The 20,457-nt window shown below is 34.9% G+C and overlaps 1 protein-coding gene across 4 annotated transcripts in view; it reads right to left on the reverse strand.

Annotated features, from left to right (window-relative positions):
* Positions 1-4,420: 4,420 nt before the first annotated feature.
* Positions 4,421-20,457, reverse strand: part of Ptbp2 (polypyrimidine tract binding protein 2) — a 58,237-nt gene continuing 42,200 nt past the window's right edge. The window contains exons 9-14 of one of the 4 annotated variants that reach the window (XM_055628169.1): positions 12,362-12,516; positions 10,902-10,935; positions 10,390-10,482; positions 6,241-6,457; positions 6,055-6,132; positions 4,421-5,902 (exon numbers count right to left, since the gene is read on the reverse strand). In XM_055628169.1, the coding sequence (XP_055484144.1) occupies positions 5,770-5,902; positions 6,055-6,132; positions 6,241-6,457; positions 10,390-10,482; positions 10,902-10,935; positions 12,362-12,516 (710 nt within the window). In that variant the 3' untranslated portion in view covers positions 4,421-5,769. The remainder of the gene's footprint in view (positions 5,903-6,054; positions 6,133-6,240; positions 6,458-10,389; positions 10,483-10,901; positions 10,936-12,361; positions 12,517-20,457) is intronic. The other 3 variants (XM_055628170.1, XM_055628171.1, XM_055628172.1) reach the window with 3 other exon arrangements.

A 20,457-nucleotide genomic window follows, 5' to 3' on the forward strand; every position in this document is an offset into this window, starting at 1 on the left:
AAATTAAATAAAATTACAGTAAAACTTATTACATAGATACAACACATTATCATTTTCAGTTCATTAGCCAGAAACAAAATGTTATAATCTAATTGATTACAGATCTAAATTTAGATCAAAGGAGCCAAGAGAAAAGTTATTTTCAAAGAGAATAGTGACACAAATGAATAAGAGTGTGGAGACGGCCAGCTGAAGCAGCACAAGGTTGACAGCCATGAGCAGCAGCAAGAGACGGCAAGGCAGGACAGGACAGACACATGGTGCTGCATGTGTGGGAAGCGGCCCCTGAAGGCACACACTACTCAGTAGCTAAGAACTCAGCTAACCATTTGTCCAAAAGAAGTTAGAAAGGGCACTTAACAGGCGCAAAGTGAAAAGAAAATTATTATTTACCTAAAAGACCCAAGGCTGCCTTTCTTCTTACTCTGTTGACCAAGTCTGGGCTAGAGATAATTTGCAGTTACTTGTAAGTCAGCTCACGTGGCAATCACCCTCTATCTTCTATAATAACGCTTAGCATTAAACACAAAGCCATAGTGATTTCAACCACATATTTAACTATTAATTCAAATATTGTTTACTAACAGTATTTCCTTTAATCAGTAATAAGAGTGGACTAGAAACCCAGTGGCCTGCATCTTCTTTACAAGTTAAGTCACTACTGCGTGTTGCTTGCTAAATAGCAATTCCTCTGAACTCACCAGAACTGCTTATTCTAACTTAAAACTACTAATGAAATACAGCTCAGTTTCCTAAGGGGATGGGGACGGGACAGGAATCAGAAACATCCCCACTCCTGTTTTATAGTGTGCCTCAAAATGTCCAGAAATCCTGCCCAAATACTGCCTCAGTAGGTCTGAGGTTCCTTGTAGTCACTTCCAGGTGATGTTAACTGCTCTTGGTTTGTGATTGTGCCGGGTAGCAAGGGATAAATGGAATGCTGAAAAGTTAAATTATTTCAGATATTAGAGAAAAGACAGCTGTGACAAGAGATAAAATACTGTAAAATACAGTATTAACAAAGATTCTTGAATGATTATGCATTAAAATTGAGGAAAGTAAGGTGAAGAAAAACCAAGCTTGTATGAGGATGCTGTATTTATTTTAAATTTCTTTTAATAAAAAAAAAAAATCTAGTTTCCTTGGCTAAAAAACAAAAAAACATAACACTAATAACAGATAAAGGGGACAAGAGGAGATAAACCAAATCTGCTGTCCACTGAAACAGGAGAAAGGGAGAAAGAGAGGAAGCAATGTAAAAGGGGTTGCAAGGTGTTTGTGTGCAGCAGGCGGTTGTTTATATGTAAATCTTAAACAGCTGGTTATCAAACTAGTGTGGCCACTTCTTTTCACATATACATCTTCAGACACACATGAAATTCAAGCATAGCATTATTTACTGAAGAGGATTATAAAACTTCCTTAGTAAAAGTTATCAGTGTCTTAACATCCCAATTTTAACAGTTATAAACTGTGATGCCCAAAAAGAAAAGAAAATTACACCTAACCAGTTTGGCTGTTATAGTATTTTGTTCACATGGAAAAATACGCTGGTATACAATGACTGAATATGGAATTCTTTAAAAAGCAACCACCACATAAAATATGAAATTGACGGGAATGATCGTCTCCAGTGGCAAAATGAGGTAGGTACTGAGATGGGAAGGAAGTATATACAGTAAGGGGCAGGCAAGCCAATCTGTGATGTTAAGCAGAGCTGAGTGAAAAGCTTTACATCCATTATGTTTTTTTTTTTCTCTTTGCAGACTTGTTTTTACTTTGAATAACTCACCTTAACTATAAAATGTACATTATTTATAAAATCAAACTAAAGGTAATTTAAGGGAAAGAAGTGTAAGAATGTAAGACTTTTAAAATGAAGGTTGACAACCAGCAAACATTCTAATACCAGTTTAAAAATTGTTCTCATTTTTTTGTCAGACTTTCTAGAAACCAGAGTTCAGCTCAAATAGAATCCTATGTGTGCTCAATTTCATAAAACAATTCTATATTCTTATTTTCTGAATGGACACTGATGTTCCCATCTTGTATGAAGTCCTGGGTTGCTCACAAAAAAATGTGGCATTTCTTCTTGTTGTGGAAAATCTTTAGTACAGAATTACCTTCCACAGGCTTATATATAAAATCTTTTCATATGGAGCCTGTAATTTATGAAAAGCTACACTTTGTTATTAAATGATCAAATGGTTCAAATGAAAATCTAAGATTAGGCATCAAAGATTTCTTGGGTTGTGGAATTTATTTTAAAACTGAACTCTACATCTTTTCTCCTTTAGTAAGTAATATTTACGTGATTTTACGGTATTGGCAAACATATCTTTACAACAGTAAGTAAGACACCGCGACAATATGGGCTGCTGATAAATAGGTTTACTTCAGGCAGACCTGGCAAGCTAGGAATGCTGGCAGTTTAATATTTTTGTTTGTTTTGGAGACAATGTCACACTAGCCCAGGCTAGCCTAAAACCCAAACAGCAATCCTCCTGCCTAAGCTTCCTGAAGTTTACCAAAAGCACAGCATGTTTGCATGTAACCTATCTGAACCTTATGAAGACCCTAAAAAGGAAGCACAGGATTTATGGACTCACTTTTACTTTCAGGCTTAGGAAAACTGTCCTTCCTCTGAAAAGTAGACACCTGGTGGTTTAAACAGAACTACATGAATTAATTAAGTTCCTTAACATATTTTCCTATCCTAACCTTAAAACCTCAATACTGTTAGTTAATATAATTTTTAATGTTACAGAAGTTTTTTTTTTTTTTTTACCATGTTCTGGCAAAGGTCTTATTAGCTGCTTTCATACACAGAAATAAGTTTCCAACATTAAATGTAAGCAATATGAACCCCCTATTCAGTAGGTGCTTTGAGACATTTTCAAAGACACTTCATTTAATATAAAAGAACCAGTTTTTTCTCCTGTTTAAAAATATGTGTTTCCAAATTCCCAAGACAAATCTTCCGCTAGCAAATCAGCGGACACTAAAAATAGGTTAATGTTACTGTGAGAGATCAAGGCAGAATGATAATATAAAATTGATAGTACTTATAGCTAACATTTTTTTTTTTTTTTTGCTAAAGTGAGCTATTTTAATCCAATGCATTGAACTTTAAGAATTCTAGAATATCAAAATTCCCACTTCAGTGTCTTTATACTTTTAAAACAAGACTGTACTGGTGGAAACTATTAAAAAAGGGTAAAACCAGCCACATTGTTGGGTGGGAGAACTTGGTCTCTACCATTAAAGAGAGAGCAGGAACTTCTTCAATGTCATCAAGTGTACTGATCCCAGTGTTGGACACAGGTCAGAAACTTTTTTTCTTTTAAGCAAACCTCATCTACAAAGAACTACCTAAAAGAGGGATAATATCTTCAAGTACTGAAACCACCATGCAATCCTGAGGAAAACCCATTTCAAGTGGTTCTGACCCAGTACTAGATGCAAACTAAAAGAATTAAGGCATAGCTGATGGTAAACTGGGTCACTGCACTACAGCACCTGACTCTAAGAAAAACATGAATGATCACCAAGCTTCCAAGCAACACTCACATTCCTAACTCTAAAACAGTACTTATTGTATTTCTTGGAGTTGGGTGAATTCTTGTATTAAGGACAACTTTTAAACACATGATCCTTCATTTTTAAAAATCATCCTAATGTCTACATTGTGTGTGATTTTGAGGTGTACACGAGTAACTTCAAAGTTAATTGTTACCAATATTGGTATGTAAAAAGTAACAACAAACACTTGACGACTAGCACCCTATCAGCATCAGTATACAAAGTGAACACTATCTGCAGTTCAAATACCTCTAAGTATACACCCTGCCACACTCTTTCCAGTAATACCAGAACCCTTTGCTGTAACTCAGAGGGTAGTCTAAAATTAGTAGGAAATCTTGAGCAGACACAAAGATGAAAAGATGAGACTGCAGCAAGAGAGCATGGCAAATCCAAAAGATCTATTAGTGCATAAATCTACGGGAAAAAACAACAACAACAACAAAAGAGATAGAGAGAATTAACAAGCTACAATAGAAGTTATGTCTTTAAAGCAGATTATAAACAGGGTGGGAAATGTTTAATATGTGTCCTCCTGAAAAAAGTAGTTGCCGTCTTTTGCATTAAAAAAAGGAACAGCTGGTGCATTTTCACAGCATCTAGATTTATTTATGGTATAAAGCCATAGGATTGTAATATTATTACTCCTTTCCCACCCTGGCAGAGAGTAAACATGAATTCAGAAGCACAGTGGAGTGAAAACAAAGGAGAGAGAGAAAAGGCAGCAGAGAAAGACAGAAAAGGTGAATACAGAGCTACAGAAGTGTTTATTGAGCATGCTACAGAGGTAAGCAGAGTACACACAAAATGAAATTAAACAACCATCAAACCTCCCAACTTTGTTAGAAAATTAATTTTTAATTGTGCCGCTTTCAAACTATACTGAATTTTACATTTCTAAAGATGTAAAAACTCAACTAATAGAAAATATACATGACCATTCTGTCTACATAGATAACAGAATCTATGAATCTTGAAACTAAGTACATCGATTTCAAAAAGTATTGGTCATTTAACAGAATCAACAATTCAGATTGACAAGAACTGTTCAAATAAATTTGACCTGTAGATTCTGAGCCATGTTTTTATTAAAGTCAGATCTATTCCTAAATACAAAATATTTTGAAGATTTATTAAAACTGAATATTACAATGCAAGGTAAATTAAGACTAAAGGCACATAAACTTTGGTCCCACCTGGTTGTCAGTTTTTGAAAACTGCCACAAAATTAATCTTCCTGCAAGTTTTCGCAGTACACTTTCTTTGTCTTTGAAAAATACATGCACCAGTTCCTGAACTAGCTAGACCAGTCTGCACATGCTCAGAAATCCACAACCATTTTCCAAATCTTAATTACAAACTAAGGATGGCAATATATATTTAAATGCACATAAGTCATGTCAACTTCAAAAACATCTACGAAAAATATTCAGCCACAAACAAGACATTACTTAGTGCTGACATTTATATGATACGTCCCACAAGAGTGTGTACAAAAAGGTTAAGGTTCCACAATGCTTTCCACATAGGGCTCAAACTTACAGAAATCACTTGTTGTCTTAAGAAATTAATACTCTGCATCTTGTTAATTTTAACTAATGCCTACATTCATAACTGAATCTAGACCAGATTTGTGAGATACAAAAGGCCAATGTTTTTTAAAGCAATAAAGCCTAAGATAGTAGAAACTAAAAATGCTGTTTTATTCTTTCAGTATCAAGTATCTTATTAAATAGAAAGAAATGCGATAAGCCAATAATTCAAAATAAGTTCCAAGCAGGAGAAACAAAAACTTAACCTTTTGACACACCCCTGCCTAAACATATTTTAATTCCCACATAACGATGTGCCCTAAACAACCAATTCCTTTTTCCTAGTAAATGCACAACAGCAACACTAGTTTTCCTTTGTAAGGCACGTATGTCAACTAAGTTGGAAAAAAAAAAAAAAAAAAAAAAAAAAGCAAAATTAAACTAAAAATTTGAACAGACAATAAAAATGGCTTCCCTAAAGAACAGATGAAACACAGCAGTTAGTAACTCTGCCTTTACATATGCCATTTCATTTTATAACCAAGGAATGATAACAGCATGAAAAAAATCAAACTCTGGTCCCCACTTTTCTGAACAGTCAATAGGTGATGACACCAAACAATGTGATTTGCCCACAATCTTCATCTTCCCTTCCTTAAATTGTTGACTTGGAGAAAGACACTCTCAGATGATGGTTTTCACCAAGGTTATAATTATGAAGATCAATCAAAGCCTGAATGGCTTCCTCCACTGTTGCCATCTGAAGAAGAGCCATTTTGTGATCTCTTCTGAAACAAAATTATGAAATTAGATACTTCATAAGAGATTAAACATTTGATTTTTAGCCATTTGAGGTTAAAAAAAAATAGACTAAAAGATATTTTAAGAAAATTTAAATTTTTACCAAGCCACAAATTTAAAGACAAAGAAACTTGCTTACTGAAAAAACTTAAATGCTTTCACAGTGCCCCCGGTGTTAGCAAATAGAGTTCGCAGATCCTCTTCTGCTACAGAAGGACTAGAAAAATTAGATAGGAAAACAGTGCAGATTAATATAAACCAACACTAAATCACATGCTTTGCCAAACAAGATGAAGATCCTCAGTAAGCCAGCTGCAATACTCACGGGATATTAGACAGGTGAAGGGTGGCAGAAGGAGGAAAAATGTTTTGAAAGTTTTTGGATCCAGGTTTTTTAAAACGGTGCAATGGGGAATTACCAAAATCTTTTGTTAGCCCTTGATCATCAAGTCCCTCTCGAGGTAGTTGCACAGTCTGATGTTTAGAGAGAGTAACACGAATAATTTTTCCATACATTTTCTGCCCATTAAGATGATTCATGGCTGGAAAAATAAAGAATGTCTATTAAAATATGAAAGTTTAGAATAAAAATATTTCTAATTTGAAAATTTTGAATTTTCTTACAACTTAAAAATACATCATGAATTTAGCATAAGAATTGGTAGGTAAGACTTTGACCAAATAAGAAAAAAACTCTCCAATCCTATCTTCTGTAACAATCCTGATGATAAATTAGATTTTTAACAAGCAAAGACAAATTTAGCAGTCATTCCTAATATTTCCTTTCCTTCTGCTGCTCTAACTCCTGGGCTGCAGGGTTTGGGATTATCCTCTTAATTCCCTATCAAGTTAATGCTCCCTCTACTTTTCAGTGGTCACTGTCATTTTTTTTTTTTTTTTTTAAAGATCAGAGTAAATTCTTTATGCGCCTTCCTGCTGGATTTTTCTCTATTCCCCGCCCCCAATCCATTCTATACAGAGAACAGTAAAAAGATTCTCACAGGTTATGAATCTGATCATGCCATTACTTAATAAAAATCCCCAGACACATAATTACAACTCCCAGTCTGACCCTTACATTCCTTCTAGCCTCTTTGCAGAGATAATTACTGATGGTATGCAATACCAGCTAGTGCTGGAAATCATGCAGTAAGACACTATCCAAGCCATTATGGAATGCCATCTTAGTACTGTAGTTCTTATATGCTCTCTGGATAGAAAGCATTCCCTGACACTTCTCTCAATTTGGTCAAATTATTTTTTGAAGTCCCTTCTACAAAAAGGCCTTTTAATTGTCTGATGTAAAAATTCAGATCTCACTAAATATCTTCTATGAATACTTTATACCTTTAAATTCATCATAATTTATTCAAACCATCTATTGTTTTCTCTCTTCAAATTCTAAGACACATAAAGACAAAACAACTGTCTCTACACACCACACATTAATGTGAATACAGGACATCACAGGGTTTTTTGAGGTACTTTGTCAGGTTGTCTTTCAAAGAAGAGAACTTGCCTAATATTAGAAAAGGGATGGGAGTGCAAACTTGTACAATCACTTTGGAAATCAATTTGGCACTTTCTCAGAAAACTGGGAATAGCCATACCTCAAGACACAGCTCTAACACTCCTGGGCATACACCTGAAAGATGTTCCACCATACAAGGACATTTGCTCAACCATGTTCATGGCAGCTTTATTCATAATAGCCAGAAACTGGAAATAACCTAGATGTCCATCAATTGAAGAATGGATAAAGAAACTCTGGTACATTTACACAATGGAATTACTACACAGCCATTAAAAACAAAGAAATAGATGGAACTAGAAAAGATAATCCTGAGTGAGATAACACAGACCCAGAAAGACACACATGGTATATACTCACTTATAAGCAAATTTTAGTCATATTATAGTACAGGGTAGACATACTACAAGGCACAGATCCCAAGAACATAAGTCTGATGGGCTTCTTAGGCCATGAGTGGGCCCACTAGTTAGGGGAGTGGATATCTTTGACATGGACTATGCTGCCTGGTTTTTGATCACTTCTCCCAATGGGACTTCCCTACCAGGCCACAGGGGAAGATGAACTCAGTCCTCATGTGAATAGATGAGCTGGGGTGTCTGGGTAGGGGGCCTCACCTATCTAAGGAACAGGGGAAAGGGAATGTAGGAGGGAGAGTGGGACTGAGAAGAGGAGAGGGGCCTATGACCGAGATGTAAATTGAATTAATTAATTTAAAAAAAAAAGAAAAAGAGAAAAGATTTAAGTGTTTGTTTCTTTGGTTACACATTTGGATACATTAAGAGAAGGAGAGCTGTTTTAATAAGTTCTTCACTTTGTCTCTACCGTCTAACACAACACAAAGTAATACAAGAAGCAAGCCTCCGAAGGATTATCTAGATCAGCAGCTCTCAACCTGTGGGTTATGACCTCTTTGGGGATCACATAACCCTTTTATAAGGGTTACACACACATATCAGGCATTTACATTATGATTCATAACAGTAGCAAAATTAGTTATGAAGTAACCACAAAATAACTTTATGGGAGGGTCAGATGATGAACTGCACTGAAAGGGTCACAGCACTGATCTAGATGAACTCAGATGGGAACTCACAATAACTACAGACAACAACATCCTATGGGCTTGCAATCTGGACTAGACAAGGCTATATAAAAAGCAAGGTCTACCTGAGCTACCTTTCACCATTCTCTGATTCCTGGCTATGAATTCAATGCGGCCAGTTGCCTCAAGCTCCTACTGATGTGACTACCTCACTGTAATGAACTGTACCTTTAAAGTGTAAGCCAAAATAAGCCCTTTCCTCAAGTTTCTCTAGTCACACACTGTTGAAGCAAAGAAGCGAATACATTCAATATACTTATATTAAGCAAAAACACAAACAGCAGGAGATTAAGGTGCCTGTCTCCAAACTCAACAAGACAGCCTTCCATGTGTGTTAGCACTTTGATCTGGAAATCTATCATCCATAACTTCGACAAAACTAATTTCTGTTGTTCCAACTGTACATGGTATTTTGTTGTTGCACCCAAGCACAATAAAGATCAACATACCCGTTTCTATTATCTGTCTTTATTGGGTTGGAGAGATGGTTCAGTGGTTAAGAGCACTGGTTGCTCTTTCCAGAGGACCCAGGTAAAATTCCCAGCACCCACATGGTAGTTCACAACTGTCTGTAACTACAGTTCCATGGGAGCTGGCACCCTCACAAAGATAAACATGCAGCCAAAACACCAATGGACACAAAATAAAAATAAATAAAACCAGAATAAATTTGTTGATCCCGAATCTCAGAAAAATTCTCAATACGATGACTTGGTACTGCTTACAGGAAGATAAAGGCATGCTCAATTAAAATACTAAGAAAAAAAATGACATACATGAGAATGTTTTTGTTTAGTAGGAACACTGTCAAATGCTACTTACATATAATTACCGGAAAAAAACCAGCAGTGAGCTGGGCTATAGCTCAGAAGACCTGCCTAGCATATGCAATACCTCTAGATTTGATACCTATCATCACCAAGAAAACCAAAAACTATTTGGTGATAACTAAATAGCAATGACTCACCTCAAAAGAGAGACCTGAACACAAACCTAGGAGAAAATTAACATACCAAACACCTATGTTTAAGATAGGTGCTTAAGATAGGTACTGTTTAAGACATTTAAGATAGGTGTTGTCACTTTAAAAACAGAAAAGTCAAACAGTTGTATACTTCCTCTGAACTACCAAGTTCATCATAGAGCTTCTGATGGTTATAACATCAAAAACCATTAATCCCATTAAAAATGATAAATTTCAAAGTTTAAAAAATGTGAATATAGTCAGAATAAGGTAATATCATTCCTGAATCCTAATGAATTAAATTATAAGCTAAGAGCTTGGTGATAATTACAGACAGTCAAATTGTGAGGATACAGTTGTATTCTAGATTGAAGTATGTATGAAAAGCAATAATATACACATAACTTGACTGAACTACATTTTATGCCTTTTGACTAACCATTGGTAAAGATTTTTCATTTTGTAAAACTTAGCATCTCTAAGGACATTTTCCTTTCCATTGCTAAATTAAATCAATATCTATAAATGATTTTAGAAGAATACAAAGACATTAATCAGGGCTTTATGACCTATAAAAACAAGTATTTTCTAATACAGGATATAGTCCAGAACAAAAATCTTAAACAAAAGTCACTTCAGTTTTGGGGCAAACACCCTTTTCCATAAGGCTGTGCTCAGACATGGTAGGAAGAAAGCAAAACACAGATTCATCATGTATCACTATAAAATTACGAAAGTTATTGTGGCAGTTTGAGCCCCAATCACTAAAAAGTCTTAAGAGATTTCTTACTAAAGAGTTGTGTTCGGTCAAGATAAATAATACTGCATTTCAATATACAATTCAATGTACAGATAACATGCAGTTTCCTCTTACCAAGCTGTGACTGGTTCCCATCAGCCATCTGTATCAGAGCACTGTCTTTCTTATTGTACAAAATCTTCACGCGCTGCACATCTCCATAAACACCTTTTTGTGGAGCCACAGAGAGGTAATCCAGAAATGGAATTAATTTTATATGCAAGTCAGCTAAAGATTATCTTTCTGACACATCAATGAAAACATTCAGACATCAACATGATCACTCACTCAATCTCACCATTTGCACAAATGAATAAAGAAGAACAAGATTTTGAACAGTGAATTTTGAAAAGAATAATTTTGATAAACCCTCAAAGCTATGTGAATGATATTAAATTAAAAACCATGCAAAATAAATCAGCATGCATTAAAACAAACTTTGTGTCTATGGAGAGTTTTAAATAGCAAAGAAAAATAGCAAAAGATTTACTATTCAACTTTAAGCCAAAGTGCTAGCTACAAATAAGAATTAAGGTGAAACAAAAAATCAAATCAATAATAAAAGTATAGTGCTAACAATAACATACCGAAGAGGGTAAACAGACTTTGGGGCGTAACCATCTTTAGAAGGAGAGAAGAGCAAGCAGCGTAAGACAAGAAGAGAGAAGAGTCGAGGAAGAGCGGAGATGAACAGATCATCCATAACGAAGGGTGGTTCCCGCAGAATGGTGAGGTGGTCATGGATCATGGTTCAAGGCGGTTAATTGGGGCAAGTTGGTCCGAGGAACATTTGTTCAAGCACAGAAGCATGAACATAGGGAATGGAGACAGGGAATGAAGACAAGGACAAGGAAAATAAAGGATAAGACAGGGAAGGGAATGGGCATTTGGGAAAAGACAAGGAAAGGGGAGGTGAACACACAGGGAAAAGGATGAAATGGGGAAGGGAAACAGCAATGCAGAAGAAAAAAATAAGGAATTGGGGAACAAAAAAAAAATAAAATATAGGTCAGTACATAGGAAATGCAGGAATTTGGTCAGAAAATGGTTGGTTTATGTACTGTACAAGAAAAACTGAGCAAAATGTAGTCATCCAAGACAAATATGGGTAAAGTACATCTATATCAAAGAGTAAATTACAGCATTTCATCTCAACATAGGGAAGGAACGCATGCATAGGAATTTTAAACTTTGAACTTTAACTGCATAAGCATGGCTGGTTATGAAATGCAGGCAAAAGTCTTAAACAAAGGCACTCTGATTTAAACACCTTAGCATGCAGAATTGTGAATGATAACAGCAATAAATGACAAAATTAGGTTATGTCCACTATTAACAGAGGCCAATCAAAACTGAGACAAATATTCAAACTAGACATTATAACCGATACATTTGAGGGTCCCACATTTCATACCAGCTTTCATAGCAATCAAAATAAAATATACCAGACATAAAATGTACAACTGAAGAAAATAACAGCAACTTTATTTAACAAGAAGGGAGTGGGGTAAAGTTGAAATATATTTGTAGAAGACAATGACTAAAAACTGCAAAGAAAAAATTACTAAGAAAGACTGGAAGAGTGCCTCGTCAAGATCTTTGGAAGAACCTTCAAAGAAAAATGTATTAGAGTAGTTCACATAAAATAAGATTAAAAAAACGCAATGACACATAAGCATGAAATGAACAAGCAAATCATTAGAAAAGGCAAGGAGCAAAACTGTTTTACAGTTACACTTGCAAAATTAGATCACATTTGTCTTTGAGAACAACAGAAAAATAAAAAGCCAAACTACGGTACTTCACCATATTTTTCTTAGGAAAAATAGGTTGCTATATTAAAATATATATACATATATAAAGATATATGACTGTCTAAGGAAACAGTACTACCTAAACAAGTATGTAGATTTTATTTAGAAGCAGAAATACAAAAGATATTTTGGCTAATGAATATACATAAAAAGAAAGGCAAGTGCAAAATGAAATATGAAAAACTTTCACAAATGAAATGGAGATGAAAAGCATTAAAAATTATTTCACTAACCTCTTCATTTAAATTGCTAACCAACAGGACTGTATTGCCACCAGCTGAGACTCCAGGCATACCCACTCGGCCAGCGGCAGCTGCAGCAGCTGCTGCAGCAGCATTTGGAATAGCCAAAGGACTGAGAGCTCCTGGAACAGCTGCAACAGGAAGCCCTAATTTTAAAATAAAGCATATTTTACGAAACACACACAAGTCGTTAACAAAACCAATTTAAGCACGATGGCTGCGTGGCTTATGGCTGACCGTTCCAAATGGTTCCTGTAAGTTAATTTTTATGATGTTTAGAAAAATGTTTTGTTGCTGTGGAGCAGTTATAACTGATTTCAACAGTCATTTATTATTTGAACTAAGGTACACAGTATGTTAATGTTAACATACTGCATACGTGATAGTCCTTTATCTTACCTATGAAAAGCTAACAAAGCATGAAGAAAAATTTTCACTTCCATGATTTACAGTGAGTCAATTATAAGAAATCTTTAAGATAATGGTACTATTTCTACCAGTATTGTCTTCTTCACAACCTAATTTTGAACACATTCCGCAATTAAATATTGTTCAGTTCCTATAAACAGAATTGTTTTCCTATAAATGCAGTTTCTACAGATAAATCCTCCTGAACAATTCATGCAAATGCCCTAAAGAAAAAACACAGGACAATTTGCCTCCTCAATTTCATACTCAAGTGGAAACACATCAAATCCCTAATACTTTTAACCCTTAAATTCTTAATTATTATTGGTTGGTAAGTACAGTACAGAATAGTACAGAATTTACACCTTGCCATAAACATGGCACCAGCACTCTAAGTGGTACAGATCTCATGACATACTCGCTTAGAAATGGCCCTTTGCTGCTGCTTTATAAATTCACATTCTATTCCTCTCTTCTTTGTAGCTTTACTTTGTGTTTTCCTGCTACCTTCAGTGGAAGAGAACTTACTTTTTCTTGTCAGGTTTTAAATGGCTTTCCAGAGGCTAATATGACCTTTCACTGGAAGCTTCAAGAGAGAAAATTCCTAAGTTTCTAACATGAAAAATTCCCCTCCAATTTCTTCATTCAGCTTTTCTTCCTTCTCTATAAAACTCTATCACTAAAATGAATATAAAATTGTTCTGGTTGAGTGTACTTTGCATCCCCCTCCACCCCCCGCTTTCTTGGTGGTTACTTTTGTTTCAGAATGTTCTAACATAAATAAAATGAAGATGACTAGATTAATAAACCACGAAATATTATCACACATTCTGAGCAATCATGACACAGTCATTCTTTGGCTATTAATCCATTTTCTTTCTTCTTGTATGTGCAATGTAATGTAAGGGTGCACATGTGAGGCCCAATGTTCTGTGTTGCTCTTTGCCTTGAAGTTCTGAGCTAGTGTCTCTCTGAACACTGACTCACAAGGCCAGTTGGCAGTCCTTGACCACACACCCCTGCACTAGGATTACATGAGTGCTGCCACTCTAGGCTTTTTCACATGGGTTCTGGGGTTCCTATGCATGATATAACACGTTCTTTACCCACTAAGCCATCTCCTTGGCCCTGACTTATTTCTTCATATTAAAAGGTTATTTCCATTTAACATTCAAAGTATAATCTTTTTTTTTTTTTTTGTGAGAAGATGTATAAAAACTTATAAACTGGAGACACTCATATTCAGTATTTTTTTTTCCTTAGATTCTTTTTGTAAGTGACCTCTCCATGCTTAGAAACAAAGTAACAATACCACAGGGAAAACACACAACATTTTCAGGTGGTAGGCTGAATGTACAAAGCATTCAACTTAGGTTGACAATACAATTATTTAATAATACTGGAAATACCAGATGTAGTAATTATATTGTCATATCATTTCTTTGTTTTAGTGGTTTTAATTGACTATCTTTTGGAAGAAAAAGTAATTTAACATGCCGTTAAAACCTATGGTCTTCATGAGACTCAGAATTTATACTGGCAAAACTAAACAAACAAAAACAAAGCTACCAACTGCAATACCCTAAGTGCAACAGGAAAAAAACAATTCCACGTTAAGCCTCATTTTTTTTTTAAGAAAGACTTCAAAAACAGTTATTTGATAAACTCTTTTCCACTATAAAAAATGAAATCAAACTTCATTTATGGGCTATTTTCAATTCTAACAGGCAAGGAGAGACTCACGGGTACTAACCCAGAACACTGGTACTGAAAATACAACCCTAAATTAACACAAAAATAAGAATTCCCAAATCCTTTTTATTTTCTCTGCATATCTAGACTCCTAATTTACATCTAGACTGTTAATATACTAGAACTCTTGAGCTTTGCACCTAGGCTAAAAAAATTTTGAAACCTTCTGATTTCATGTCTCCATTTGCACTTAAAAATGAGGAAAAGAAGCTTTTGCTTATCTGAGTTATACATCAATATTTACTATAGTAAAATCAAAAACAAGAGAACATACAATTATGCACTCTATTAATCTTACAGGTGATACAGAAAATAAAACCCCTATGAATACCAGTAAGAAAAATCAGAGTCACAAGTAAATGTCAGAAATTTTGATTCTGTGGACCTCAACAGACTCTGAGAAATTCTCTACAATTTTTTGATAACATTTTATAAACAGTCCCCTTAATATGAAAAGGTTCTAAGAAATTTAAAAACAAAATGCTGTAGTAACATTTGAAAAGGAATACCAAGGTATGTAGTAAGAAGAGACTATTAAGAGAGTTCTAAATCATTCTTACTCATTTTCCCATTGAGTTCTTTAAAAAAAAAAATTATTCCTTAAAATATAAATAAGACTTCTATTTAAATTTTCTATCAATACACTTACTACTTCACTTTTTTTTGGGAAAAAAAAACCATTTAAGATACATTTCTACCATGATAACATAATCTAACAAAAATTATCAAAAAATATAAAACTCACTGAAAATGTATACAAAACACTAAATGTTTAATGCTAAACTCCAGGTTTTTACATTTTTGTTTTATAAGGGTGCAAACTTGGTGATAAACTATTTAGATTATGAAATGTTATTAAACTAAGAGAATCATTTAATTGAACCAAAAATAACTGAGTTTAAAGGCAAATATAAATTGTTGTGGAGTCAAGAGACAGTTTAAAATCTAAGCTGTATTTTAATAAATATTATCACTTAATAAAACATAGCCAACTTTCATGCAAGAACAGTATGGGTTCCAAACAGAAGCAATTTACCCCATCTTAGTAAGGCAAGAGATAATGAAATTATTACCGAACACAAAATGTATGCTTTGAAGCCCTCACTGCTGTTTATATGCTAACTCAAAATCTATTTATTATCAGTACTCCTGACTATGAGACTATAAAAACAGGTTAGTCAAATATGACAAAGGAACTGCATACATGATTATATCATGAGCAACCTGTCATTTAGAACCAGCGCTTTAAGTGCTACGACAAGCACTATGTCCCTTTTATAACATGTTATGCTTTTGTTATTTCTTCTCCTGAGGTGGTAATAAGAAAGCTACCATCAGTTCTAAACCAGGGGCACAGCCTAAGCTTTTATCAGACTTGACGGCCTCTTTGGTTGGACCTCTGCTTTCTTCCAAATACTCTTCGCTGAAAAATTAACTTTATCATCAGCACAGAAACTTTTTAGATCTTACCTAAGTACTTGTGTCAACAAAAAAAACCCTACAAAATGTTTTCAAATACATGTTTTAAAATTTACCAAGAGAAACTTAATTTTAATGATTTACAAAATCTTTAGCCAAGTACATTAATACATCTTCCATTGGCGAAACTAGGTATTGAGAAAGTGTATCCGGCTTATAGGCAGTCATGTCAAGTAACAGCCCCTTTAGGTACCCACTGCTCTATGTGGGAAAGAAAGAGAATACATGGGGAGATCAGTAGGACTGAACAGTGCCATCCCTTTTCAGAAACCTCTTCTCAAGAATCACTACAATTCTTTCGGTGAACATTATCCAAGAACCTCCCACTAGGTAACACTTAAAGTCTCACCACCTTTTTTAAATTTATTTTTTATAATTTATTCACTTTACATGCAGATTGTAGGCCCCTCCCCCATCTCATACCAGTCCCATGCCTCCTTCCTATTCTCCTCCCCTACTTCTCAAAAAGGAGGATCCTGCCTCCCCGACCATATGACCCTAGCCTATCAAGTCTCACTAGGACTACCAGCATCCTTTTCCTTTGTGAACTGGCAAAATGGCCCCCACCCAAAGGGTAAGTGATCAAAGAGCCAGCAACAGAGTCCATGACAGAGACAATTCCTGCTCCCCTTACTAGGAAACACACATGGAGATTGAGCTGCCTATGGGCTACATCTGACTGGGGGTGGGGGAGTCTAGGTCCTCTTCATATATGGTTCTTGGGTTAATCAAACCTCTAACACACAAAACTTTGTTGGAAAAACATCCAAACAATCCTTAACTATTACCAGTTTCAGCCCTAACTTTCTATATGAACATGATAAAAAATCCTTCCAGGTCTCACAATGGTCCTATTACAAATGTACTTTTTCTAAGCCTCAGTATTTTCATTATTTCTTGATCCAATACAACCAATTCTAGATTTTAAGTCTGAAAAACATAGGCTTCTTGAATGCTAGACAGTGGGTAAAATCCTTCATGTGTCCCTGTATTTAATTCTCTCAACAGCCTTAGATATTAGGGATTATCACCATTACGTTAGTTTCAAATGTATAAGCCAGACAGTGAAGCTAAGTCAGATTTTCAATGTATCAGTGCTAGCGTTCGACTCTATCATTAGGAATTGTGTCACCCCGTCACCTGTTCTTCTTTCTAGGAAAGGAACTTGGAGACTGAATCCAAGGGCTCCATCTGAGCAGGGCTTTTAGGTCCTCTCCATGCATGGTCCTTGATTGGGGTATCCGTCTCTGCAGGGGCCCCAGGGGCTCAGTTTTGTTTTGGGTTTTTTTTTTGGCTCTAGAGATGGAATCTTAAATAATTATTTTTTTAAAATTGGTATTCTGAAGGGAAGAGAAACTATCCTAAAAAGATATGTCTAGTATTTTAACAGTAGTCAAATTTTAATAGGAGAGAAATAATGAAGGAAAGGACAGAGAACACCGCTAATTCTTATATACAGAACCATGTCCATGTATCTACAACTCTTTACACTGACACTTCTTTTTTAAAAAAGTATTTAATCTCAGGATTGTCTTAATTGACAGGGACCTTACTGATTCAAAAAAATAACAAGCAACATTTCCATCTTTCTTAGTCTTTATTTTACTAATGGTTTGGTAAAAACATGTTAGAAGCTGCAACCACTAAGTAGGACCACGAAACCCTGAACTAAAAATTAAAATAATATTAATTAAAATATTAAAATAAAAATTAAAACATTAAATAATATCTAAAAAATGACACTAATTCTTGTTTTCCTAACACTGATATGAAAGCACAGGTACTAGCATATATTTTTGAAAAAATGAGAACAGCTCTATTACATCTACAATGCTTGTTTGCAGCTTTTCCTCTAGGTGTGGTTATAAAATACATAATATAACACATGATATAATGTCTCATAAAAGTTAATTTCTTCTGCATATGTATAAAATCACAAAATAGGGAATCATTTGGCACATTCAAGAAATGCTTTTTAAAAAGCAGAAGGCTGACAGGCACTAAAACCAAACAATTTTGAAAAAGAAAATGACAAAATGATAAAAATATTTTATATTAATACTCAACATAGAGCTAGAATAACGAAAGCAGTAGACAGAAACATGCAAGCATGAATGGAATGAACGAACGGACAAGCACACACACCAAAAAATAAATTCAAACAAGTATTTCTAATTATTATTTGAAAAAGAACAAATGTAATTCAATACAAGTTCAGTGTTGTTTAGACTGGGAGAATTTGCTAGTTTAAAACAACAAAAACTGTCCTAATCCTCATTCCTCACATAAAAATTAACTCAAAATAGATAATGAAATGAACTAGAGCTGCTAGAAAACACCGTCAAGATCTAGTACCACCAATCATGAGATGAAAGTCAGTAAATAAAACCTCATAGATATGATGAGCCTGCTATCAAAGATCCTGTGGGATGAAAAGACTCACCTCAGATGCTGTCATGTATGTACATACATTCTAAAAAAGATGTAAAAGCAAGAGAAAGACTACTTAGAAAAAGAAAGAGATGGGAAAGGAGGGGCAAGTAAGGAAAATAAGAATTGAAATAATTATGGTTAAATTGGATTACAAACTTTTATCCTTTTACTAACTACCTCAGTCACACCTGGGTCTCTTGTTCTCACAGTTTATGATGACAGATATAATAAATAATCTTCTGCTATTTATTAAGAAAATACCAATGCTTTCTGATCTTTGTTTTATGAGAATGCACTCCTTTTAGAAAATGAATTATATCTAAACTTTGATTAGCTTTGTTAAATCCTTTACCCAATTCCTTCCTTTTTTTTTTTTGAGTCAGAGGAAGGGCAATTGAGTCAATAATTATATCAATAAACTGCTCATTAATTAGCCACTAGGCTAATCTCTTTGGCTATTAGACTCTAGAAGCAATAGTTTCTAAAATTTAAAACAGATATTAGGAATAATCTATCCTGAACCCTGTACCAATTCATAAACTTGGCAAGGATTAATGCTTGTATCCATTCATTCATTCATTCATTCATTCATTCATTCATTCATAAATTAACTACAGGGAAATGTTATGTCTAGCAATTGTTTTTGGTAGCAAAGAAACTGAGGCATTTACTGCTCCACACAGACCTATGGATAGGCTGAGTGATTACAGCATAAGCCTAAATAGGAATGAGGGCCTAGGTTTACTCTCCAGTACTGCCTCCACTCCAAAATTAAGGGAAAGAAAAGACCAGAATTGTTTTGCACACACTCTATCATAAGGTAGAGGTCTAGTTTAGTCAGGAGAAAAAATAAATCTAAATTTTTGCTAATAAAAAAAGATGTGACAGAAGGACAATAATAAGGCAGCTATCATTAGTGAATACTAAATCCATTAGCAGAAAATAGAATGAAGGTTCCACATTACCATATCAAGTCACAATCTATCTCCAGCCTAACTTAAGTCAATAAACATGGAGGAACCACACGTTACAGGTCTTCTTCAGAGATCTAGTAAGCTCAAATGCACTGAGTAGAGGAACAGTCAGAGCAATGTAAAACTAGCAACTTTCTAAAAGCTTAATTTAGGCTTCTTTATCAGGTCAGTGAAAATGAAGTTGGGGCAGAAGAGAAGGGTTATCACAGTATGAAAAGAAATTATGCAGATAAATAACAACAACCAATACCAAACATTTCCTGCTCAGCACAAAACTGCCCTTATTATTATTATTTTTTTAAATACAAGGACTGTAAGTAACTGCCTAAATAATCCAATTATAAATATCTTTAAAAAGAAATTTTGATTCAGGTTAAATACTTAGATGGGAACAAATACAGAGACCAACAGCGACAATGACAGAGTGAAAGACCTTGAAACATTCAGGCCCAAAAGAAATATCTCAATCAAATCCCTGCCCTCGGGGCTCAGGAAACACATCTGAAGGGGTGGTGGAAAGAGTTCAAGAACCACAAAGGAAGAAGGATGCCAAGGACAGCAGTCCTCTAAATCAATAGGATCAATACAGACTGAGGCAGCATGCACAGGGCCAGCACAGAGCTGCACCAGACAGGGTCCTAGGATTGAAAGTACAGGTAGACACATGTCCCATTAGTAACCCACAACCTCTGGCAAATGAAAATTAGTTTTGTCCAAGGGAGTCTCACTGAGGAAAAAAAAACAAAACAAAATAAAAACAAAACTACTCGTAAGGGTAAGGTTTCATGCTCAGCAGTGGATGGGCAACAAAACATTAGCTCAACGGCATCTCTAGAAGCTCCTTGACTCATGTCATGTCAACGTCTTTCTTTTCTATTTTATTTTTAAATTATTTTTCTTTTATTCCAGTTTTCTATTTGTAGAGGATTCCTGAGTGTATGAGCCAGTAGGTTGCTACATCTGTATCTGTTCCTTATGCTTTTGGGCTCTTTTCTTTTTGCTGGTTTTGTCCTATGCTGATGTGTTAGTTTTTGTTTTATC

Source organism: Psammomys obesus, unplaced genomic scaffold (genome assembly GCF_907164565.1).
Source record: "Psammomys obesus unplaced genomic scaffold, mPsaObe1.curated_primary_1811, whole genome shotgun sequence".
NCBI classification, from domain to species: domain Eukaryota; kingdom Metazoa; phylum Chordata; class Mammalia; order Rodentia; family Muridae; genus Psammomys; species Psammomys obesus.